General features: G+C 43.1%; 1 protein-coding gene across 1 annotated transcript in view; it reads right to left on the bottom strand.

Moving 5' to 3' along the window:
* ASPSCR1 (ASPSCR1 tether for SLC2A4, UBX domain containing) overlaps positions 1–26,621 on the bottom strand; it is a 35,034-nt gene that overhangs the window by 7,906 nt on the left and 507 nt on the right. Inside the window, exons 3-12 of the mRNA XM_071574002.1 lie at positions 26,111–26,222; positions 22,477–22,577; positions 17,525–17,582; positions 16,629–16,702; positions 15,437–15,872; positions 10,159–10,298; positions 8,590–8,671; positions 7,729–7,795; positions 6,889–6,951; positions 6,533–6,585 (exon numbers count right to left, since the gene is read on the bottom strand). Of these exons, the coding sequence (XP_071430103.1) occupies positions 6,533–6,585; positions 6,889–6,951; positions 7,729–7,795; positions 8,590–8,671; positions 10,159–10,298; positions 15,437–15,872; positions 16,629–16,702; positions 17,525–17,582; positions 22,477–22,577; positions 26,111–26,222 (1,186 nt within the window). The remainder of the gene's footprint in view (positions 1–6,532; positions 6,586–6,888; positions 6,952–7,728; positions 7,796–8,589; positions 8,672–10,158; positions 10,299–15,436; positions 15,873–16,628; positions 16,703–17,524; positions 17,583–22,476; positions 22,578–26,110; positions 26,223–26,621) is intronic.

Here is a 26,621-nt window from a genome sequence, read left to right as displayed (position 1 = left end):
GTGAATCCAGCTGTGATACAGCAGAGAAACATTGCTGCCTTGTTTTACTGCATGTTTTAGTAACTTGTTCTCTAGAACACAGAAAATATTTCAGGAAGAACCCTCCCCAAATAACACCTTGATTCTTCCTCCCTCACAGACATACACATGCAAAAAAATCCTAGAACAGAGCACTGCAGATGATGCACACTATTCCCAGGCAGTTGTTCTGTTCCCTGACAGAGCAATGCTGTCAGACCAGGCACGGGCTGCTGTCGAAGGGAACTCACAGCTGCCAGAAGGAGCAGCGTTCTTTCCGTTACATGATCTGAGAGCATCAGAGTGCCATAGGTCTGCTGTTAGTTTGATGTTAGAAGATGAATAAGAAAATAAGCACTTCAAAGGAACACACACATGGAAGGAGAAACCCAAGCTACCAACATGAAATACTGCATAGTACACACACCCCAAACACATAAACTAGCTCTTGGAAAATTCAACTGGAAAGCCAGTAGATCAAACGTTTCTCCAGCAAGACTGCACAGCGTTGCTGAAATAGAAATAAACACCACAGCTATGGTGAAAGGGGCAGACCAAGTGGTTCATGTTTATAATCTGAGAACAAAGCTGCCTAATGTGGACAGCAACAGCCAAAGGAGGCGCATATTCTGCGGCCAACACAGAGGAGAGTCTGATCCAGCTAGGACAGGGTAAGGCAAAGATAAGATTTGAAAACACTATTTTGACAAGTCTACTTAAGAAAGAATCCAGGTGTAAAGAGTATTCATGGAGCCCTTGAGCTGAGATCAGAAGGATGTAGCCTCTGAATCTGACAGTAGCAGTGAACATTTTAGGTAGGATTTCCATTCCAAATTCAGTTGTCAAAAGAAGCTCTCTTTGGGACCAAAGCACCCAGCCAAGCTTGAAGCCAGCACCACAAGGCAAGCATGGACAGCCTCTGAGAGCATGGGTAACACACCTCACGACAAACAGGAGATGAGATTGCTAGCAAATGCAGTCAGATGAAAAAACTGTGAACAGAGAAGTAAAGGGCTAACACTGTTAGCTGAATGCCATCCTCAGTGCTGGGGGAATTTCAGTATTAATTGCAATTTTCTTTGCTAGTGAGTGCAATAACCACAAGACCTGCCACTGGAAATGCCCGCAACAGACTAACCCTGATGAAGTAATTTTGTTCTAAAATTGCATTCAGATGCTTGCCAAAAAAGAAGGCTTCACACTGACCATAGTTGGCTTCACTGAACAGGCATGACAGACATACTGCCCAAAGCATTAACAAATAGGATATGGAAACAGAACCAAAGGCAAAGAAAGGAACAAACAGCTCATCTGGATTTCTGCCCCACAGTACACGCCAGAGGCAACACACAGTGCACTCTAAGATCTGATTAGAAGACCTAAATATTTATGTGGAAGCCTGCGGATTCCTTTAGCTCCTCTGAAGACAGAGGGTGGCGTCCTGGCGTCTCTGCTGCCTCGACTTTTCCAGTGGCTGGTAGTCCTACTTTCTGCTAACTCTTTCCTAGTATTAACTCAGCAATCAATGATTTTTTTTCCACTAACCCACCCCAGATATGCACTACACAAGTGCCTGTTTCTGAAAGGAGAAAGAAGTTAAGAAGCAACTCTGAAAAGCTCAAACAAACTAGAAAAACACAAACAAGCCACCAGAGCTATAAGGAACGCAAAGCCAAGTGCTACAAGAGGGAAGCCTGTGGTTGATCAGCTCTAGAGAGTCAGAACATTATAAAACACTTCAAGGGACATAAGAAGGCAGCCAGCAAAAACAGCAACAACAAAAAAATCAAAGCAATGCCTTGAAGTCTTTATGGGTTCCAAAAACTCCACATTGCTGCCCAATCTGTGTGTTCACTATACTGTAAATACACACAGATTTTGGGAGACTTCACTTCAGACAGTTCTTTCAATCCAAGTATTTTGGCAAACAAGTTGACAACATTCATCTTTTTTCTTAGTTTTGCTTGCAGTGTAAAGGTTTTCCTTTCACTGTAAGTGATCAAATTTAATGAATGTGGTGCCAACCTTAGCCTGAATGGAGTGAGAGGGTGGAGAGAGCAGATGTATTGATAATACGATACTTCACCATCTGCAGTCACTCCTGTTATTGGCTTTAGCACAAATTTCAGTAATTTTTAAATATTTGAATGCTCACATTCCTGCCTCAGACACCATCTACTCTTCCTTATAGATAGCACCAAGAAAAGTCTGTAGAGTGGAGGATAGCCTACTGCTAACTTAGCACCCAGGGCAATGTGAAAATTAAATGTTGAAAAAATATCCAGAATGGCTAGACACACCACTGTAGCACCTGCTTTGGAAAAATCAAGAGTCAGGTTATGTGCAGGCATCTCTGCAAGGGAATCACATCAGGTGTCAAGTGTTCCAGGAGGACACAACTAACATGAATGACATACAGCACTTGGGGCAAAAGCAGCAGATTTTGGCAATTACATGATACAACCTGACAACCTTAAAGAAATGTACTACTGATAAAGACAAACTTCCTCATGGGCCTTTCACACATCCTCCAAAAACAACAAGGTAGATCAAAAAACTTGAGCCATTAGCTGTTCCATGACTCTGCCCATGGCTCCCTTTTCCCTGTGATGCCTGGAAGAACTGCACACTCCACAGCACTTCATTCATGTTTGTGCCCTATATACCACAACACTGTTATTCCAGAACAAGCTTTCTCACTACAGGAGTGTTGGGTACTGTCAGATCAACTTAGAGCAAAAGCTTCTCTTCTCCCAGCCTCAAAGCTATGTATTTTACAAAGCCTCTTAACCATCTGCCTTCTATCTTTACAGAGCAGCTTTTTGTTTTCATCTCCCTCCTTCCAGATCAGCGAAGAGAACGGGAGCTCTGACTAAGGTACAAAATGTTTCCCTTCCATGGATCATGGATGCCTGAAAAGGGAAAGGTCTCCACACAACCCCTCTGCACAGATTGCAACCCCATCTGGGGGCAAGGCCAGACCCAAAGGCTTCTCTGCAGAACCCAGTCCCACAGGGACCCTGACCCTTCCCACACTGAAGATTTCTCAGCTTGGAAAGCCATAACATCAGGTGAGAAGCAGTGAGCAGGTCCCATCCCCAGCACTGCCCCTTCTGCCCCAGCACCACAAACATTCCCGCTCTCACTCCCAATCCGGGCCAGGGTTATTTTCACTGAGAGCCCTGAGGTTCAGGCAGTGCAGCCCGACTGGGAACAGCCACCTCTAAACAGGGCACCCAACAACGACTCAGTGGGCAGGGACACAACAGCCGGGGCTATCTCCACACTTGTTTCTGCCTAGAGAAGAAAGGCCCTTCAGCCCCTGCCAGGCATCCGGATCCCAGGAGAAGGGAAAGCCTACCTGAGCAGGAGACATTATGGTACAGGGCCTGCACTGACATGGTGAAAGAGGAAAAAGGATTTACACTGGCACCAGGTGCAAAGCTTCACCCAGAATCAGCCAGCCCAAACTGGTATAAGGCACCATCCTCGCAGGTCAGAGCTCTGTGGTCTCTGACGACAGTTTGGGTAACCAGAATGGCATGATGAGTTTTCGGCAGGAATTGTTTTTCTCCTGTTTGATTCTTCATCCAAGTAAAATTTTTATAAACACACAGAATTATTCCTACCATAACAGACCATGACCTGAAAGGGCTGAAGGGCCCCAAGCACGGGACACAGGCTACATGTCCTTTGGCATTAAACACAGTTCTTCCACAGACAGAAGAACCATAGGAAGAGCAGAAGTCCAATTCGATCCAGCCAGTATCCTAACAGTGGACAACAATCAGATGCACAGAGAAGAGTATCCCTGGTTATATGTGATACTTTCCCCTATTAATATTAGCTAGCAATGAGTTTCAGTTCAGAAGCTTCCCGAGATGGTTTCTATTAAGATGCTCTCACTAAGTATCTTCCTTGAACTTGTCCAAATTTCTCTTGCACCAGTATATACTTTGAGTATACAGTGCCCTGTGACAAGGAATTCTACTCCTCAGTTTTCTGACATGTGCACAACTCCTTTTCCCGTCCATTCCAACTCCTGCTTGCCTGACTCAATGTCACTCATTCATACTTGAGAGCAAGAACTCAATCCATTCCAGCTTCTCCTTGGTATGTTGCTCCTTTTTCAATCACATCTTTTGCAGACTGACCAGTTCAATCCTACTGAGTCTTTATTTGGACAGGAGACATCACAGACCTCTAATGATCCTTATCCCCCTCCTCTGCAGTTTCACCACTTACTTTTGAAGATGTGAGACCAGATCTGCACATGTTACACATGCAAACCATGGGTCTATACACAGTGATGTTCTCTATTTTGCTCTGAATATACTTGCTTTTGGGAAGGAGACTTTGGATTTGACTACTATTCAGTAACAAGCAGATGATTTCATCACCTTAAGACTTTGCTCCACAGTGGTAACGATCAACACAAGGGCTGACAGAGCCACATATGAAGCTCTAACTCTTCTCCCCGTACATGCATCACATTTACCTATGCTGAGCCAGCTGGGTAAGCCAAAAATGCCAAGCCATGCAACTTTTAACTAATGTGATAATCTCTTCATGATGTCATGTTACAATTGCTAAAAAATATTCTCAGCATGAGATTTTACTTGCTTTGTACATTTTGCAAGTAATTGTAATGATTTTGTGTAGTTAAAATTGTGCTTAAAAACTCCATTTTTACTTTAATTATACACAAATTCTCAACATAATCACTTCCTAATTAGTTTAATTGGACTATGCTGTGATCCTATGTGGCATGAATAAAAACGTATCTTAAATCAACTTTCCATTTGATATTCTTTATTTAATTGGACTTTTTTTCTTTCACATTGAGTGAGGATATGAGAAAAAATCCTTCCTTAAAACAGGCAATTTGCAAAGAATTATCAGCTTTCAAACATAGTGTCTCCAACAGTTCCAGTTCTGCACCAGTGTCAAGGCTTTGCACTTTTGCTATGTGCCACAGAAAGCAGTGCAGTCCAAGGAAAGCCACTACAGCCTGAAGATGTTTGACACTGAAATCGATCAGGTTCTTCACCAAGTTGTGATTTCTAATGAAATTCCTAAGACTGGGCTGTCAGGCAACTCCAAATCTTTACAGAGCGCTAATTTAACACATTTTTATGTTTCAGGGAGCTGCCACAAGGAATGAATTCCACAGTAAATGTCACAACTAAGAAACTGGTAAATTGCCACATATATAACAAGCACCAGTAATGGTGCCAGGTACGGAACAAAGGCTTTAACACAGCAAATTAAATAAAACTCCTGCCATAAGGTTTTTTATTTCAAAGAAGAAGGTGTAATTATTCCTGTGATGTTTTACTGCACAAGTCATGTTTCAGAAGACATCCAGGGAAACATGAGACGTTTGCTGAGAAAGAGAAAATAAAAGAACAGTACTGCAGGGTAGGGGAGGCAGGCAAGGGGTAAATGGAGGTAAGCAGAGGATGTCAAACTTTTTAGAAGACAGACTAAAGCTAACAAGGGACACCACAGCCATCATCAGAGGTCAGATGAACAAGAGGCAGATACAGGCCTGAACATTCAATCGTCTAAAAGCAGCTGCACGTGTATCTCTTCCACATGGCCTGGCCAGGAAGTTGTGGAACTTGGAAAGCTCCATTGCAAACAACTTCAGAGGCATGCTAATCCCTACCTAATTCACCATGCTGCCTGAAAAGTCCCTTTCTCTATCCCTCTCCCCACACCCCAGTGCTTTGGCTCCCTTGGGGGCATCAAGCAGGAATTCTCACTGCAACTGCATGAGCCTTTACTCTGCAAGATCTCTGCTGCATCAGTCTGGAAAGGTTCATGGATTTTTGAATGACAGAACATTTTCAACACGGTGAGGCTGGGGCAAAGTCACTGGCAAAATCACTTGATCACTCCCTTAACACGTGTGATTTACACAGCCAAGAGTCTCTGGCCAGAGACTTCAAGGCAAATTTATCTGACACTTGTAAAAAATCTCCAGGAATCTGAATTTGAAAACCTGTATTTCAGCCCTTGAGAAAAATTACACACAGAGACTGCATATTCCTCAGTGTATATGCTGCCTTAAAATAAATTCTCACATACTGATTTTAAGAAGGTCAGATTTTTGTCTAATATGGCCTTTAGTTCATGCTCTAGAAATTGAAAACAGTTCCCTTTCCACATCCAGTCTCTTATCTCTAACTATCCTAGCCCAGCTGTAGACAGGGTAAACTCAGCTCAGCTCTTGCAGTAGATTAAATACAGTTCTGACTGTGTGGCACATGCCATGTGTACAGAACAATGAGACCCCCACCCCAGTGTGCCCTGCCTATTGCTGCACAAGGTGGACCTCTTCTGGTGAAGAGTTTGTGCTCCAAAACACCTGGTTCCATTAGCCTTGGCTGAGCAGATGCCTACAGGGATCACAGCATTGTAGCTTCTTTTGAAAGTAACTCAAGCCTGAGGCAGGGTTAAGGGGAGCACAAGCCAGAGAGAATCACAGAGCACATGAGGGAGTCCTTACCTCAAACAGTGTCAGACTTTCATCGTTCAAGATGATTCTGGGAGGTGCAACAACTGAAGTTAAAAAACAAGTTACAAACCAGGACCACCCAGCAACCAGAACAGCAAATACAGCAGGAATGGGAAGGATCCCTGCTCTCTGAAGGGGTGACACATTCATATGCCCACAGAGGTTGCTTCTCAGGCAGAAGCATAACATGGCTAAGGGAGCAGGTTACACCTGCTTTGCACTGTGAGGCTGTGTTTAGGGAAGGCATTCCTCCCCCAGTCATGTCTCAGGCATCAACAGATCCCATACATACCACAGCTAGGAACAGGCTTTGGAAAGTAAGGCCAAGTATTACTAACAGCACTCACACAAGTAAAATGGCAACTCTGAATCGGCAAGGTGGCTTCTAACAAAGTCTCTCAAAATGCCAACTGTGGAAAAAGGAGAGAGAGGTTTGCTGAATTACATTTGGTTCTTCAAATGCTGGGCAAAAAGGCTTAACTGTCCTCTATAATGTACAGATCTTGTCTTTTCTTCTAAAGTACACTGTTGCTATTATAAATTTCTCTTAGAAAAAACATGCTGGTCCCTTATCAAAATCCAGGAAATCCAAGAGCAGCTACAGAGAGCAGCCAGGTGAGACTCTGGTAACTTCTTACTAGTTTGTGTTTCATAGCAAATTATCAAAAAGCTTGTGCAGGTAACTGTGGCTGCCAACTGAGAGTAAAATCTCCAGTAATAATGGTAAGAGCTACTTAGTGCATGGCTCGATTGTCTTTTGTGAACTGACAGAGCCAGAAAGCTTCACCCCCTCTTAGCACAGTAAGTAAAGCCCCTTTTTCTTCTTCCTGCTTTTTGGTGCTTGTTTTGGACTGGGGGTGGGTTTTTTCCCCAAAGACATTAACACAGAGGAAGTGTCTAAAAGCATCCCAGTAACACATCATTTGGACACAAACAAGCTGGATAGCAAGTGGGACAGCTTCCTAAGCACAAATATTTTGCCATCAAGCACCCTGATAGTTTCAAGTAGCCTTTAGCTAAGTTAATTAACCCAGATGCTCTTATTCCATTCAGGGGCCCTGCAAGGACATTATTAACTATCTATTGCTGCTCCCAGACAGCAGAAAGACCTGTCCAGAGCCCTCTCTCCTGTCATGGTGAGAGCCATGAGCTGCATGTGCACAGGCTGAGGGAGCAACCAGTCTTACCAGTTTCACTGGGATGGAAGAACCCCTGCAGAACATGGCGGTCTGGAAAATGAACTCTCAGCACCACCTAAACCAGAGACAAAGCATATTAGGTCAGTGGCTTATCACTGCTCTGTTACACCTGTCCTTGCCTTAGAATCTGCAAATTGGTGGTTTGTTTTTGGTTTTTTTAAGGGCTAATAGTGCTGTGCAGCTCCTCAGGGAACAGGGGCTTTCTGGCTTTCAAAGGGGACAAGAGAGGTCGGCTATGCAAGCACTGTGATGTACAATGCAGCAGCACTCACTCAGACAGTAGGAGCTCCCTGTGCTAAATCATGCACAAACAACACTGACAGTCTCTGCTGGACAGGGACAGACAATGTTCCAGCATTCTAAAGTGTCCACAGCAGCAGAAATCTTCCTGTCACACCTCTGAAGTAACTCAGACCATTCTATTTCCACCACTAGTCAGAAAGCACTTACCTTGGGAACTGCATTAGGATTATATTTACAGAGTAAAATAAATCCAACTTGTAACATTGAATCATTTAACTTTCAATGAAATACTAACAAAATGTCTACAGAGGAGAGGCAGATAGGAAAGCTCAGTCAGACAGACTGATGTGTACACAGCAGAAGGGTTTTGAAACATCGAGAACAGAATAGAAGGAGCTGTGCTGTCTGTCACTCCACCAAGTCATTACAGGACAGCTGATTTCACAGGGCACAACTGTTATGCAAGTCCCACAGACAATTAACAGGGATGGGAATTTGAAAAGTCTTCCTATAAGCAGCTTAAGAGCGTATTGATCACAACTGAATTCCAAAGTTAACTCAGCCTCCAAGTCTAGACTAGCCAGAGGGAAAAAGAACAAATACTACCTTTGGGTAACGCTCCAACTTCTCCTTCAGCTGAGACTCCCTCAAAGCCTTTGTCATCAGTGGAGCTTCTTCCAGGCGTTTCCTAGAAATGTGGGAAGAAGACAAGTTGTCACTTTTGTAATTTTATGATGTATTTTTTCTTTATTAAGATAGTGGATGGTCCAAGCAGGGCTGATGAGAACTGTTCAGCTGTTCCATGCATCTCTCACAGAATTTTCCCCACCTCCTGTGGTTCCTATCCCAAAAACTCATATATGAAATTATTGAGCATCAGCATCTATACCATATAAAATTACTTCTATTGTACAAGTTTGAAAATAAGTTCACCATAGAAGATGCCAGAAAAGGTCTTAAGAAGACAAGGGGAACTTTTACTTAGACTACTCAAGAAGAGATGGACTTATTAATCCAATAAAGCAGAGACTAAGGTTGGACATGATTATTCCTGGGAGGGAGAAGAGCTACTGAAGTTGAAAAACAATACTGGCAAAAGAAATTAGTAAGTATTAATTAGCAACAGGAAAACAAAATAAAAATGAGAAGTTTCATTCAGGAAGATAATTCAAAAACTGGCATTGTAGAGTGGCATATTAGAAGATACAGTGGGTGCAAAATGAAAGTCTACCTGTATTTAAGATGAAACTAACTTTAAGAAAATAATTACATGTTTTCCTGTAAGTAATGAAATTAGCTTAAATCCAGCAGATCCCATGTTCAGCTTTAGTCCCTTTTCTTTGCACTTAATTTGGAATAACCAGTGTGTAACTTGCTTTTATTTTTACTGCTGCCTGTAAGGGGAAAAGGGAGTACAAGAATGAGCACATTTGGAAATTAGGTCTTTTTTGAGGGGCCTGTATTCCAGTAAACTCCAACCAAATGACTCTACATTTGTACCACTAAATACTCCAGACCCACAAGAAGCAGAGCAATTTTCAGGCCAATCTATATACTCATGTGGATTTCAGTGGCCTGTGGGGAAAAGTATCAGCTCCAAGTAAAAAGTTTAACTCAGACTTGGTTACAGTGTAAAGAAGACTGTTCCACAGTCTTGGAGAATTATTGTAATGTTTAAAGGAATGCTATGACCCACTTAAAACTAAATACATTCAGGAAATTCATTTCTTTAAGGAACATACAGACAGCAAAATGCTGCTGTGACCAAAAGGCCAATTTATCTTAATCTGAGTTTTTATTGAACTGGAGTTTAGTAAAGTAAAACCATGAATATTTGAAAGCAAGCTACTTGAACATTGAGATACACAGTCAGTCAGCTTCCTATACTCCCTCTGTGTGAGCGTGTGTGTGTGTGTGTGTGTGTGTGTGTGTGTGTGTGTCTGTTGCAAACATTCTCAGGTCTTGACTTGTGGCTAAGTTTGACTTTGCTTTATTTCAATTTAGGTAGTCTCACAGTTGGTCCTTCTGATGAGGTCTAATAAAAGGTTCATTCTGTTACTAAAAATACGAAGTCTTTCTTAGTGGCCAAAAGTGCAACAAGCTCTGCTGGTCACTGTTGCTCTGCTCAACAACAGGACACAGCACAGTCTCACTCACAGCAGAAAGGGAACTTGCCTCTCACTCTGCAGCTGTGCCAAACGTTTCCGAACATCATCCACTGTGACTTCAAAAAAATCATCAGGAAGCTCTTCTGGGCCATCAGGAAGTTGTTCCAGTAGGTCTAGGTGACACACAAGGGGCTCTCGTTCTACAAGCTACAGAACAAAAACAAGCTTTGATTAGTTTCAAATGCATTGTTTCACGTACCCTCTAAGTTTTCTGTAAAAGAGTAAAAGGACAGTATTTGCAAACTGAAAATACAAACACTAGTGTGGAATTACTGCCACTCAGATCCGACTAATGATAGAGGTTGTCAGTGTTGCCATTCTTTACTGCTGATCTGTAACAGCTTTGGACACAATTACCCCCCAAGAGCAGCGGGGAGGATCTCCACTGCCAGGTGAGCAGTTGCCTGCTCTCCACTGTCAGTACAGGAAACTCAGGGTGGTAACCTCAGCAGTCACCTAAAGTAGGGAGAGAGAACTCCTTTCCAGGGAGCACCTGTGGAATCTCTTCACTGACAATACAATGGCATTTTGCAGCCAAACTATGCTGCTAGCAAGTACAAGCACTCAGAAACTACTCCTGTCCCAAACCCTACCTGACCTCTGCTCTACTCCAAACTTCTCTCTGTATGTAACCATTTCCTTACCACTCTACAGGCAACACTCAACTTACACAGCTGCTATTCTTCGTTCTACAGACTATAGTGCCCGTTGAAGTTTTTCCATCCACCATGCACAGTGGCTTACATTGTCTTATGTTCTCTTTGCTTCACATTACCTTGCCACACAGCCAACAGCACCAGTTCCCAGCCAGGGCCCACTCCTTTTCTTACTCTGGAGAACAATCCTTTGCTTTGATAAGACAGTTTTTGACCTGTTCAGCTCTCTGAACTAAACTACTGCATGGATCCATTGTACACCTTTCAAAATTTTAGCCTGGTGTCTGCTATGCAGAAAGGTCCCTTAAACAGTGAAAAATCCTTCTATTTTGCACTTACAAAGTACTTCACACTGAGATCAGCCTTTGATGCAGCCAGAGCACACAGATGAGAGGGGAGCACTTCTCTGTAGGCATCAGCTGCAATAAAGGTACTTAATAATGGCACCTTTCCATCCAGCCCAGAGGCTCCATGCTGCACACAGACACTCCTCTCCCCTGCCCAACAGGGCACAGACAGCCTGGCTGCCTGCTCCCCTGGCCTCCAGAGCCCAGAGCTGGGTGTCATGATGGCAAACCTTTCAGCAAAACTATGGACTGGCCTAGAACTGTGGTTGCAGTTATGAAAAAAGAAAACAAAACAAAAAAAAAGGCAACACCAAGACCCACAACCCCCAAAAAAATCCAAACCAAAGCCCCAGCCACTTAGACCAAGAGCACTTGCCATCTCTGCAGACAGCAGGACATTACGGATCCCTCCCCAGGAAAGGTTACGTGCTGGGTGCTCTCTCTTGTGCCCAAAGCAGCAGCTGTGTCTGGATGTGAATATAAACCATGACCAGAACAAGCACACAAGAGCCAGTTACACCTCCTGGCTCTCAAGTAGAAGTCAAGGTTTTTAAATTCCAAAACTGTTTACAGGCACAAACACACAGAACAGCACACTGAAGGCTCCGTGAGATGAAGGGAGGACACAGTCTGTGGCTAAAGAGGCCCATAGGAACAAAAATTTTGATAGTTAATCCAGCATTTCTTCCCAGTCAGCTGCCAGCCCAACACTGCTGTAGGCTCTGTCAGAATGCACTGCCCATTTCTCCCCTCCGTTCCCTGGTACACTCTTTCCAATCCTAATTAACACCCCATGTTCTTCCTCCATCTACTCTCCCTTCCCCCAGGCCCCTTGGGAATAGGAATCTTCTCAATTGTCAAAAGCTCAACACAAATTACAAGGCAATGTTCACTCTGCTTGTGGGCACTAAAGGGTAATTTGAGAAATTAAAAGAGTGAGGTTGTGTGGGTGGGACCCTTGGCTACTTTTAGAAAGTTGAGCAGGGTCAGCCCTAACCAGCGGTGAAGGAGCCTGATTGCTGCTTTCCCGGGTTGGGGAGGGGGAGTGCCCAGGACCACCCTCTGGGAAGGAGCCTTGCTGTCCTGTGGTCCCAACCACTGCCTGCTGCTGCTCCAGAGAGGGCACATCTGTCTCAGAGGCTGGAGAATTAATCAGACCTCCCCAATAACCAGGTATACTTTAATGTCCTCAAGCAGACTCAAATTTCATTTCATTCTAAACATATACTTCTTCAAAAAAAACTCCAACCCAAACAACTGAGGCATATCCTACAGCATGTTGTGAAGGGCGCTGGAATATGACGGAGAGAACTCCAAAGTCTCCATTAGCAAATCCTAAAGTTACTGTTTAGTAAAGGCTCTAACAAGCACTTAAGCTAATCCCAACAGCAGCAGGATTCCACAGGGAAAAGGCCAGCCACCACCCAAACCATGGCAACAGCTCAAGACTTCCACCAAGGCATTGGGAATCATGACCTGGGCAAAAGGCAGACATATATTCCAATCCTAGAGTGTTCACTTCTCTTCCTTGCTGTGGGCTACAAAAGTCCTAAAGCACAGACAGAATCCAAAAACTAACTTCCCACAATATTACAAAAGAGGGTCCAGGAACACCAAGCCACTTCCCAGCCCACTGCACATCCAATGTCTTCTGCAACTGTAACAAAAGGTGACCATTTCCTGTCACGATAAATAGCCAGCACACAGATGTTCTACCTTCCATTATGTAGCCTGGAAGAAAGCAAGCTGTGTGTTTTGCTGTCCTATTTCTGTCACAAATCCCTTCCAGGAGCCAAAGATGCTGCATTAAGGTTTTGCAACTTCCTTCTTCAAAGTCTATACTTCTCCTACCAGAGCTGAGATGTCAGGCCCTTTTCACAGCGGGGCTGAAGCTGTTTGTTCACAGCAGTGTCTACATAAGCACAGTCTACACAACAAAGCCAGGTGTCAGGAAGAATGCAGTACTCTCTGTGGTCACCACTGTGGACCCAAGGAAGCAGATAAGCTGAGGAAAACTTCTACTTCATTTTAGGTGAAGTAGTGGGTATTATGCTTTCCACAGCAGCAACCTCTCCCTAGAGACCCACCTCCTCTCCACCTCTGGGAGCCCTAATCTCCTGGGGAATCTGGTGTAAAATTACTTTCTAATAATTAACGTTCTGACATCAAAGTCAGCACGCAGCTGTCTGTAAACCATCTTTAGCCCACGAAACCAAGGGACGCCGGCACAGATTTTATCCAGCCTCTCTCTTCAGCTTCAAAAACCACACACAGGCAGAGCATTAATGGGAAGATTCTTTTATAAAAATGGACCTTTGATGTTTAAAAATAATTTGTTTTTGTTTTGGGTTTTTTCCTCAGGACTGAAAAGGGACAAAAAGCAGATGCCATGTGGCCAGCCCTGCTCGGCTGTTGCCGCTGAGAGCAAGGAGAGCGGAGGATGGCAGGAATGGAGGAGGGAACAAAATGTAATCAATCAGCAGCAAAAGCACCAGAGATCAAAGGGCTTGAAAGCAGTCGTCAAAATCACATGCTGTTTAACACAAGGGCAGAACCCTCTCAACAGAATCTGCAGCTGCTTCCAAAGCTGCTCTCAGACTGGAAGGGCAGCTGGCTCCACAAGTGCCTCTGAGTGGTTTGAACTGCACTGTGATTTTAAGAAAGACACCAGTTCATCAGAGTCCTTCAACCACCAGCACTCAGCCTGTGCCCAGCACCACAGCTCCACACCAGGCTGTGAAGTCAGTGAAATGATGGAGTTCTGCCTCTCCAGCCAGCACGCAGAGGAGTGGGCAATAAGACTGGTGAAGGACCACCACCACAAACCCTCCCGTCCCAGACACAATGGAAACTCCTCCTTTCCAAATCCCTCATAGGTGAGAGTGCAACTGAAGACTGGACAAATTACCCAGCCTGCTAGTTAGTTCTCCATGCTCAGGGTCTGGTTTCAAGAGGTTAAGTAACACCGATTTAGACAGACCCAGACATGTTTCTAATATACTGAAATATTCACCACTGGGTTGGCGAGGCCTCTCTTGTCACTTGTGCAGTTCAAAACTGCTCCAGAGTCCTTGCAGGGTCTGGCTTCTGTTCCTAAACAATTCAGAAGTCATCAAGAATGAACTACAACCACAAAGAAGTCAGCTAAGGTAGAGTCTCCACATCATCAAGAAAGCATCCTCAGTCTTGCTAAATTCCTCTGGGACTGAGCTCCCTTCAAAGCTCCCCAGGCACTTTTTTTCTACGTACAGCTTTTCATTGTTCAATCCTGGCTGGATCAGAATCAGAGAAGAATTCTAACCTCCAACTCTAGGAGATACCAAAGAGGCAGAAACGAGGAAGGGGATCTCTGAACACGTAAGCAGGCACAGTGATGGTGTGTGCAATGAAGGAGCAAGGAGAGAGCTGGTCACTGAGAATCCAGAATGTGAAACTCCAGTACACAACGAGGAGCAAGTTACTCACTGAATGGCTCCTGTGCTTCATTTTAAGCTACCTTCCAGACATATCCAACCTTGCTGAAAGTAGTCAATTCCATACAGATACCCTACAGAAAGCACACTTCACATCATTTCCAGGTCACACTGGGATGGTATCATGGCACTCTTCAACCATCCATTCTGGTATCTCTACATGGGCTCAAGCATTTTCAGTTTTAACAAACATAGTTTTACTTCAGAGACATCAACAATGGAGAGATGTGCAACTTTTCTTTCTGGGAAAAGGGTTAGAGGGAGGTAGACAGTATTTAAGAAGCAGGATATTTTAGATCAAGACAGAAAACACTTCTATAAAAAAGGAGAAATACAGAAGGAAAAGGATTCATTTTCATTATTAAGAAAATTAAATTGAAGATCAAATTTTGCTCATCTTTAGCAAAACTACATACCAGATTTTTCAGAGAACAAGCACCTAGGGCTCAGATGATTAAGTGGGCATTTCTTTATGAAATTTGCATGAAATTCAAGGCACAGAGGTGTAGTCTCTCCCAGACTGTGATTTAATGCAGCTGTGTTGCCTCTATTTGAACCACTCGACAAGGATACCTAAAGGTTCAAAGTGTTGCTTGCCTCTGGACAGCAGATGCTTAAACTCACATCCTTCCTATTTCCTATTTTACTGAACTCAGGCAGAACTCTATGTCACCAAGGCACCTAACTCTGACATGGGGAAAAAAGTCTTAAATCTGGAAACATCTTTTTCCTCACGGGAGCTCAGTCTCAGACAAAGCAGGATAAAAAAAGGCCCTCATTGCACAAGTTGCAAACATGTTTTCCCTTACCTGTTCTTGCTCCTTTTGAAATTCTTGGCTGTTCTTAGACTTCTTTGGCTTAGAAGGGCCTCCAGGGCTGGAAAAAGTTGTTGGCATCTTTGATAATGGCGCATCTAACCCAAAAGATGGTGCAGCTACAGAAGAGTCCCCCAGACTCTCTCCATCTCCAGAAAAAGGGACAAATGGAGTAGGCTCCGGCTCTGAGGGAGGCCACAACTCCTCCAAGCTAGCACGAGATTCTTTAGTCAAGTCTTGCTTGTGTGTGCTGCTGTTTAAAGATATGGCCACATCCTCATGGCCCAAGTCCTCTGGGACTATGTTTGCTTGATGTAGGAGAACATCATCTGCTCCTTCCAGAGAGCCCGTCCTTGCTGTGGGCTCATTACAAGGCGTCGTGGCACCCACAGCTTCCTCCTGACCAGAACTGCTCTTCTTCATGACAACTCTTTAAGAAGACACCAATAGGAATAAAAATAAAATCATAATTCTAGGAGTACTGCCCTCCCCATTCTCAACTTGACCAGGACACAAAGCAAAGAGCTGACTCAAATACACCTCTGATTTAACAACGTGCTTCCTTCAGACAGTCACAGAGCACAAGCTCCAGCTGCTGTGCAGGGAGGGCTGGGGGGTCAGGGGGTTGTACAGCAGAACAGAACAGGAACCCGCTGCACCGAAAGAAAACTGTCCTCCAGGGAAAAACAGCAGTCAGTTGTAAAGCACAGCTTCTAATCTCTCCTGCCTTCTGTATATACTGCAAGCAGCTGGCCAGGAGATCACAAAAAGGTTGCCCCTGTCCCCACCTCAACCCCCAACAGACACGAGGCACTGCAGGGGCTGGGAGTTCATTGCCTGAGATCCAGAGTAGGGAAGAATGAAGTGGAAGGTGATTGCCCTCTCAGAGAGACTTTTAACTTTGAATTGTCTGTTCCACTCATATGGGAAAAAAAAAAGAAAAAAGAAAAGAAGCAAACAAGCTCTTTTAAATCTGCACATGACTAGTCAGTGCCAGCATCTGCAGCTGTGGGAAGCACATCTGGGCAGCAGTTTGAGATAAACAGGCAAATGCAATAATTACTGAATGCCACGATGTTTGTAGTTTTGAAATTTTTTGTGCCTCTGTTTTTTGGTATTTGAAACAAAATAAATTCACCATGAGAGTGGAAAGATAAAACAGAGGCCAAACTTTGCTTCTCCCAACCTGACAACGGCACTGCCTCCAGTCAGGCCAAGCAATTTCAGTGTTGTCTTCTCCAGGGCATCTTTTCCTGATACCTGCAACAAAACCAGAAGACAGTAATCATGACCACTGCATGCTCAGGAGAGCATATAAAGTGCTCTTTCTAGAACGAAGACTGTGTGAAAAGAAGCACCACACAGCACCAGAAACAGCTCAAAACTCATTCTTTCTGCAGCTGGAAATCAGACCTGAATCCATCTGTGTTCACCTGTACTGTTTTACTAAATTCACAGCTTATTAAATGATCTCAGGCGAAGGTGACAGCGTACATGTATTTGTGTCCCATACACACACCCAAACGGGAACAAACTACAGCAAAGTAGGACTTTTATGTCAGAAGTTAAACACCAGGCAGCACCTCAGAGCTGCAGGAGAGCTGACTTCCTCATATACACCTCCCATCTGCCTATAATGACTTGTTCCAGAATAAAGATGATCTGTCCACAGAGGTCAGTGGGAAGTGAAGGGGACAGCCAGGGAGAGCAAATTCCATAATACGCACATACAAAATATTAAACAAAACATTAACAGCAAAAGATCAAAACACAGAGAGAAGCAAATATTTATTAAAGTGAAACCACTGTTTTGACTCAAGCTTTAAAAGAAGTTGGAAAGAAAAACACAAACAGGTCATTGAGCTCATTTTATGGGCTCAGAGACCTCAACGGCCCAGGGTTACGTTCCAAGAGAGCTTTTTTCCATACAGACACGTCATGCTTTGAAAAGACCAACATTTTTCTACTTCCTCTCTGAAGAAAGTTCAAAAGAAACACTTTCCAGCTTGGAAAGCAGAGCTAAGTTTTTCTTATTTTTTAGGGATAGGAGAAGTGACAGCTGAGAGGCCTTTGCTGCCTTACCTCGTCTCGCATGTAAATGCAGACTGGAGAGAAATCCCCGTGCTGTTCCATCAACTCCCTGCAAGAAAGAGCAAAACACTGCAGCATCTGCAGCATGGCCTACTGCCTCCAAAACCAGTGCAGAGCAACAGTACAAAGTGAAATCAGCTGGCAACACTCTCCTGCATTTTCCTCCTGCAATAACCATTACATAGTTCACATATTCACTATTAGAGAGCAGGTAAAGTATTTTCCCCAATGCATTCACTTTTCCTTAAAGACAGCCTAGAAGTTTGAAAACAAAGCAGAAACAATTAAAGTTAATTCTGAAATTAGTTGTTTTACTAGATAAATTTGAGCTTGTCATTCTTTATGTGCCTCACTACCCAATATGGAACATGACTTAATTACACTTGCTCTTTTTAATCCCTTATCAAAGCTAAAGACTTCATTACTGTTTAGACTGAACTTTCCCTAGGGAAAAGTCCCATTTCTTTCCACATAGGCAAAGCAAGAAATAGAATGAAATACTGCTCTAAAGCAAATAAACTGTGGACAAAGAATCTGCCTGTCTCAGTATCAATTTAAAAAAGAAAAAAGAAAGTAAACAAACAAACAAAAAAGCAACAGCAGAAACTTCCAGATTTTGGAGACCATGGAGAAAACAAAGGCAAAGGAAAGGCTGCCACTCTAGACAAAGGGAAAATCAACCCATATTTAAGCATTTCAGTGACACAGGACAGGCATTAGCAATGATGCAAACTCCTGACAGGCCATCTGCAGAGGAAGACATAAGTGAAGATCATCCCTGAGACAGGGAAAAACTAGTAAGATGCTACTCTTCCCATTTTCCTCTAGAAAAACAGTTCTGAGGCATTCTAGTAAAAGAGACGCTTTATTACATATTCATTTGATCAAACACAGAAGAAGGACAAGGAAAAGACAATCACTGCATGTCATAGCAAGTCAGTTCTTGTCTAGACAAGATGATGATGTGATTTCAAAAGGAAGAAAGACTGGTGCTTTCAGCTAGAAAACTTCAGATGTCTGTAGAAGGCTAAAAAGCTGCAATGACATGTAAGTGAAACAACTTGAACCAGAAGTCACTCAGGACCAAGAGAACCACTGGAAAATTATGATACCTAATCCTTGAGTAAATCTCAAGAGCAAGAGAAGATCCAGGATTTCCAGCTGGAGGATTTGGGGAAGCAAACCTTTCAAGCACAGACCAGAATCTCGACTTCTGTTTGGTTTAATTGTTGCCATCTTGACCAAAAGGTTAAAACTCAAAAGCTTGCAACAGCACAATGGTATGGGACAAGGTGAGTCACAAAGAAACCCAGAGGCAGCAAATCCAGACAGAGCAACCTGTAAAACAAGTCCTGAGAGTTAGGTCTAGCTTAGGAAAGTCAGTGCCTGACAACTACTTCCAAACCAGCTGCAACACAACCCAAGGAGTTTATAGTTGCAAGGTACCAGTCTTTCAGTTCTCCTGGCCAGCACAACAAATCCTACTGAGCAGAAAGCAACAGATGCACCAGTGCATCCAAACTACTACATTCAAGCTTCAGATTATGAAAGACAGTTAACTCTCTGACTCAAGGTGAACAACCAAACCAACACTAGGATAGGTCTGCCTCCATCTGTAGTTCTATAATTAGTTATTCTCTGTCAAAGACAGAAAACTCTGTAATATGCTCTGAAAGAATCAAGAGATTAAGTTTCTCATACAAAGCAGCATAATGTTGTGATGCAAAGCCCAGGCTCCAACCTCTGTCTCCTTTGGCAGGAGTACCTGTGTAAGTTCCCAAGGCCAATGCTTGATGATGAAAGGCAGGAAAAATAATCTTGTCTTGACTGGAAAATTGGAACCAAAGATCACCAAAGAGACTGGCCTTTAGCACACCACAGCAGGCTACTGTGCTCAGACTTCTCCAGACAATCCAGGAGAGATACTCATCCCTATCTTATTTACAATGGGGTTTCCAATTAGGATCAGCTGTATTCCCATAAGAATACTCAACAACAGTGCACAAAAGATAAAGGACTCCTGAAACACAGAGAAACAGTACAGAATCACAGACAGAACAGCACAGAGGAATAAAAGCCAGAACCCCGAGCTGCCCCTGTCAGGAAAGGTGGATGACCAGCACTTAGGGAAAAGAACCTGAGGCACAGTGGAACATGTCCTCACCAAAGACACACAGGAGAGGAGGCCAGTTTGACCTACAGCACCTAGTTTCATTCACTTTTTCAAAAACTGCTTTCCACTTCAATCCAAGCTACTCTCCAGATTTAAGAGTCTTCTAAAAATGCATGCAACATATCTAAAGCTAATGAATGACACCACAAAACCAGTGAAGAGTCACAACTACTATCAAAGATGCCTTTGAGCATCCAACAGGCAATTGCTCCACGTACAAAGCTGCTGAAGCTGCCAGGCAGGCAAGAATGGGAGACAGAAAGGCAGCAGCTCCCCCAGGCCTCGTGCTCACAGGGCAGACAATGCTGTGTACTCAACCACCCTCTGCAGCACAGAGTGCAGGCAAAGATCCCCAGAGACTTATTTTTGTCTAACTCTTGGAAGCTCCTCCTCCAGCTGCTGCTAATCCATTACATGCACCCACTGAGGGAAGCATACACATCAAACACACTGTCCTCTCTTTGATGTGCTCCTCTTCAGAAGGGGAACGGCAAGCAGATTAGATTCCTTCATGTAGTGATCTGACAGGGCCTGTAAACATCTTGTGCAAGGACTGCCGCACGCTGAGAGGAGGAGCAGCCCTACAATAGCTTCCAGACCTTCTTCAGATCCAATTAGCCGAGATGGATGCTGGAAACCCGAGGGAAATTCCAGTGGATTTAGAATACTTCCCCTCACGCACTTAGAGCAGCTGAGCATTCCAGGAAAATGTCTCCAGTTGGAAAGTCCAAGGAAGGATTCAGCAAACATCAACAATTAGCTGACTAGTTAGTCTAAGCGAATCAAAACACACTGAAGAGCAGCTCAGCCCATGAAGTCCATACAGAAGGCTGTAGATCCAGCTTGTTCTGTGACTAAGTCACACACAGCACCTTTGCACCTTTACTGCTTGTTGAACTTAATCAAAAGTTTGCAAGATACATCCAAATAGCTCAGCTCAACTTCCAGAAGGCAGAAAAGAGCAGCTGTGTCCTGAACTGGTTATGAATGCACAGCACACTGCAGCAATTAGAAGCTTAAGAGCAGCATTTATATTAACTAGCAGTATTACAATAACCTGTAAACAATAAAACCACTTCAACAGAGCAAAATTATATAAAAAGCTCAAAATTTAAACCGAAGAAATAGTCAACTAATGTGTGAGAAAGCCACACAAAGGCTATTTTTCACTGTCAGTTATTACCACCTCCACCAGTCTAGTAGTCCCCAAACTGCAACAGGCAGTTCTCGTCCCAGAGGGCACAAAGGATGTAGTAAGGGACAAGAAGGGACTTAAAACACAGGAAAATTATACCTGTGTTTTCTGGCCTACCTCTTTCCCCAATTAAAAGAATTCTTTGCTCTCTAGCATTTACATGAGGACTTTTCCTCTTGACTTATGTGTAAAAGTCACAGTGTAGACCTAGGCCCTGACTATCAGAAATAGAATGGCTGTCACAGCTTCAAGGCTTCATCTTCCCAGCTATGAGAAAAAGAACTGTATTTCCTTGAGAAAAGTTTATCAGCTTGACATTTCAAAACAATACAGTGTTTTTAATTCAAAACTGAATTGAAGACAAGAGAAAGCACTGAATGTAGACTGGACTCAAATAATAAGATTTCTAACCCACACACATATTCAATAAATACAGAACCAGAAGTTCTTTCATTTAAGCAGGATCTAATAAATCTTTTGAAGATTCCACATTAGACTGTTGAGAGCTCCAGATTTCCCTGAAGAACTTGCACTACAGAAAGCCTAAAAAACCCCAGCAACTCATTTAAGGAAGTGAAGGCAGAGCAAGGCCTTAAAGAGTTAACTGAGTTAGGTGCCTAATTCTGCTAAGAAGAGACAAGGCCCAAATTACTCAAGGCATGTTCTGTCTACCTTACCAAGGTAGTTCTGTTCTACTCATTGAACCAAAGTCTAACACGACAGACTCCTCTACACCACAAATTAAGTAAACTTGGATGTTTAAAATAGGTTTGAGAGCCCAGAGCCAAGATTTTGTTGAGTTAAAGCGAAGATTTTACACGTTTGACAGGTCATGTCATTGAACACAGAAAAGGCAGAAGTCCAACAGTGATGAAGATGCTTCAAGTCCACCAGAGGGATGAAGTCAGGAGATCACTACCCAAATTTCAAGCCAAAAGGAAAGCTCCACCCAAGATTTCACCTAATCATTAATATGGAAATTAGAATGTGTAACTTTGAACTCAAAACTGTATAAATGGCTTATTTTACACATACAGGCCAGGCAAGTTTTGCCCAGTATGAACTGGCTTGCCTCAAACGTTGTTAATAAACACTTTTTTTGCTGAAAGCAAAAAAGTCTCTTAGCAGTTCCTTTTACTCCGAGGTTTTTTCGACTTCAAAAGAATCCCCTGCACTACAGGGAACAGCAGCACAGAAGTACTGGGGACTGAGATCATCCAGGCTGAAACCTCACCTCTGGCAGGAACTTGACTTCAAACAGGTTTGTGTAAAAGGCACGTAGGGCAACACATCCCAGTAAAATGTACTTTCTTCACAGCCTTAGCAGTTTGCTACCACTTTATGCCCTGAATTAAGAGTGCTACTCCAGGATTAAAAAATAATTAATAGAACTATGGAGTGTCAAATCTGAAAGAGCAAAGAAAAGGCAAATATATCTGTTATAAAGGAGAAACCATAGTCAAATAAATGCAAACTCTACAAATCTGAAGGATTTACCTGGATCACCGTAACAACAACTAACTACTGCCATGCAGAGATCCATCCAAACAAGTATTTTCTAGCTGCATTGCTCACCTGATTTTTGCAAAATGATTGAGAAGCTCCCACAAAGTCTGATGGCAGAGGAAGGTGTCCTGCAAACGGGAGCCATCATCTAGTTGTAGTGCTATCCGAACCTACAGGAAAAACACATTGAATTCATCTGAAAATTGTACGAAAACTCTTTTTCCTTCACAACTTTTTAAAGTATTTCAGTTCTCCTTGTCCACGTGTGCAGGTATTCTGGCCTGAAATCTAGTTTGTTGGAATGGACTGTTCCTAAGTATGGGTGAGGCCATCCTGAAACACCAACCCCTTTCACTGGTCCCTCTTCCCTGCTCTATCTTGAACTGGAACATATTCAGAGAAAAGCCAATGCAAACATTCCAAATCATGTGCCATCATAAGCAACTGAAATGTTCCATTCTACACCAGATGAAATTTTACAGATCTTCACAGCTACGTAAAACAAATACCAATAACCCAGAAAGGACTGATGCAGCTGCACAACTTAAAACACCAACACAGAGCTCTGTCCACTTCAACATTAGTTTGTAGAACCACTTTCCTGGGTCAGAACAGTTTACTTGCACACCCACACAGAGAAACCATGATCACAGTCCCCATCGATCCCTGCATTATTGAAGACCTAAACAAGTGTCACCAGCCCAAGAAAACAATGTTTGCAACTCACTAAGGCTTCCTAATCATCAAATTTTGACATACAATTTGAGAGCGAAGTAGCAAAAATATCTCAAAAATAATTCTGGATGTTTAGTTATCAAGTTCTTGAACACCTGCAGAAACAGCTAGCTGCCTATTTCAACAGGTCTTTTCCAACAGGGAATATAAACATTCATGTTCATCAGCAGATGAACATCTATGTGCTACATACACTTCAGAGAATTGCTTCCCCACTTCTCTCAAAAAAAAAAAAAATCCAAAGCATTTCTAAAATGAACACATTCTGGGGTCAGTCCTGAAGAACTTCAAACTCCTGATTGTCCCAAAGGAAAAGTCTAACAGCTGACCAAAAGATAGAGAATGGCAGAGCACATCAGGTGCTTTTTTCCAGTTTTTTCTTTACCTTTTAGAGGATATTCAGCCTTCTCCAGAATGTCTAACTCTTAGGTTTCCCAATTATCTCAACTGTCTAAAGAAAAATCATAAAAAATCATGTAGCCACTAGATAGAATCTCCAGTCAATTATAGTTTTCTGAAGCCCACAGAAACTGGCCTCATTCCAAAGCCTGAGAAGGACATTAGCCCCAAACAGCCAAAGCCACTTTCTTTCATTCTGTGTTTTCACGTGTCCCCACCAACACTTTCAGTGCAGCCTCTCCCTGTCAGTGCAAGATGTGTGTGCAAGCACGAGGGCAGCAGGGAGGGGAGAGAGAGATGGGAAAACAGACACCACACACTCCAGCAATCGACTGTGATTTCCATGGAGTATGTTTGCCAGCCGTCGGCTCCCCCCAGTCCTCACAGGACTGCAAATGCTGATCTGCTGGAGACAGGAATTTTTCTACATAAAGGAAACAGTGGCATCATTAACAATGAGCCAACAGAGCAATGCTATTTCATCCCACCACTAACACAACCTCCTGGTTTCTCCTACGTGGGAGACAAGCCTTAGATTATTCTCAGCTACAGCAGAGTGATGACAACTGACATCATCATTCTATAAGAATACAGCCCAGAAATTCAGATGACTAGTTGCATCAGTTTTTGGCAACAGTTCAAAGCCAAACAAGTCACAAAAGTCCTATTCAGTCAATTAGAAAAGTCCCTTTAAAAACCCCAGGTACTACATAAAATAATAGAGACCAGTGCCAATTATCACCTAAGTTTACAAACATTTAAACAAAAGGCTGACAACTTTAACAGAGAGCTGTACTGACCATCAGCTGTCATCACAAGGCGAATTTGTTCCATTTTTGACTAAAGAACTCTCTTAGGGGAAACAATGTTTTCCACGTGCAAAGGCAAATCCAAAAGCTTTCTATTTTTCAAATATCAGATTTGCTGAATATACTCATGATTTATCAAAACCTGTAATCTGTCTCTAGGACAACTGCTGTCACCAGAGGGAAGCACACCTACTCCCACACATATTATCTCAACAGACACAGTAACAGACGACACAGCATCAGATCCACCCCATCATTTCTGCAGACAGCCAGCATGACCGAGTCTGCATCTGACCTGCCACCACAGCACAGTCACAGCCACGTGGCTGTTTTAAACTTTCATCTTTGACACATGATCCCTGTAACAGGGAATTCTTTTAGTTGGTTGTTTTGTACCAAGTCTTTTCTTACACTGTGAAAATCTCTGCTCAAGTTTGTGGAACAATGACTTGTTTAGACTCCACCCTTCACACACACATTCGCTGCATCCTCTCCCCTCCAGGACAAAGCAAGGAAGCCTCACTTCCGTAGATTCTTCTGGCGAACTACAACTAAATAGTAACAACTCACACTTCTCTTAGCTCTTCTTTTTCGTGTTCTAAAGTAGTGATTCCATGCTATAACCCCTCTCCTACACTGGACAGTCCTTCTTATCCTTTGTCATAATATAACTTCAGAGAAATAAATAAATAAAATTACTGTTTTCCTTCAGTTCCTCCCAAACTGGACACCAGTGTCAGATAGTCACCACTGCACCATTTCAACAGAAACTTTCCTCTGGAAGACAAACTCCATTCCATCACAACTTTTCACTGAAAATTTTAAGCAGATGCTATCAGTTGGTGTTATTTTAAGTAAAGATGCCATTTGAAGCACAAACTTCTTTCCACCACAAAGTCAGAAAGAAGACATTAGTGCCAAAACAAAGAACATGAAGGTTTCCCAGAGAAAAACATCAACATCAGTGACCCCTAAAACTACACTGCACACCCACAGTCAACTAGAGTAGATTCCAAAGCCACTTCACACCACAAAGTTCACTTTTCAACATATCAGTGATTCTCTCTGTGACAGCAAGACAAACTGCCTACAACAAACACTACTGAATGGTCAGCTTAGCTGACAGACATTAAGAGATCAGCATCAACAGGCCTGACACTCAAAAATATGCAAAACTCCCCATGAGGAACTCAGCAAGAAGGGCGATCACTGTCAGCAATAGACAAATTTTCATTCCTAGGCTACTTAAATAAGCCCATACATCATTTTTATTACATAAAAAGTTCACACCTAACACCTATGCATTGCTTTAGTCATGTCTCCAGCCATTTCAGTGACATGTAGAGAAGATTTTTACACTCCTAAACATGGCAATAATTCCTAGAGCACACAGCATCCCTAAGCTCTTTTCAAATCATACTAAATAGGGACATTTGGTCCCTGCAGAGCACAACACCTGTAACCAAAGCCTAAAGCTGTGTGAACACACCGTGAAAAGCAATGCTGGGAAAGCAGTAAAACAGAATTCTGTAAGAATTTGAGATTTAGGCAAAATCCAGAGGCAGGCAAGAGCAACTGAAATTAGGAAAGGGAACTGAGCTAGTCATCATTGATGCTTAACTTCTTAGGTATCCATGACTACCAGCTTTTCAGCTCACCAGTTCTGTCAAGCTGTGTTCTTGCTCATTAGGTCTAATGGGATCATATAAAGCACAACTGATAACTGAACAAATCAGGTCACATTGTGTAAACAAACATACCGTGGTTCCAGCTCCTGCTCTGTTAGAGACTGGCACCATCTCCAGCTTGGCATTGTTGGGCAGCCTGGCAAACCTCCATTGCAAAGACAGGTCCAAAACATTCCTCTGAAACCTGAAGGAGAACATAGCCTGTGAACAATACAAAGTCCAGGTATTGAGCAAGAGAATTCCCCAGAGGCTGACTGGAAGCCATAGAACATGATTCACCATGCACAACTGGTAATTCAGAAACCAATCGCCAACAAAAGCTACTCTGATCACCAAAACATCTGCAGTTTGTCCAGGTCACAGAGTAGATACTCAAATGCATGTTTCACCTCAGGCTTTAAAGAGATAAACAGCAAATGACTACATAACCAAGCCTGCGTAAATAGCAGAGCACTCTTGTTTTAGTGCCACTCAGAGAAACGGCATCTCGATTATCACACCATAAAGGCAGAGGGTCAAACCCTCAGGTAAGAGGCCAGTCTGTGACCTGGGTGAGGGGAGTGCGCTGGGCCGTGTCGGCGGC

Source organism: Pithys albifrons, chromosome 19 (assembly GCF_047495875.1).
Source record: "Pithys albifrons albifrons isolate INPA30051 chromosome 19, PitAlb_v1, whole genome shotgun sequence".
Taxonomy (NCBI): Eukaryota; Metazoa; Chordata; class Aves; order Passeriformes; family Thamnophilidae; genus Pithys; species Pithys albifrons.
The sequence above is the reverse complement of the archived record's forward strand: the minus strand, read 5'-3'. Positions and strand labels throughout refer to the sequence as shown.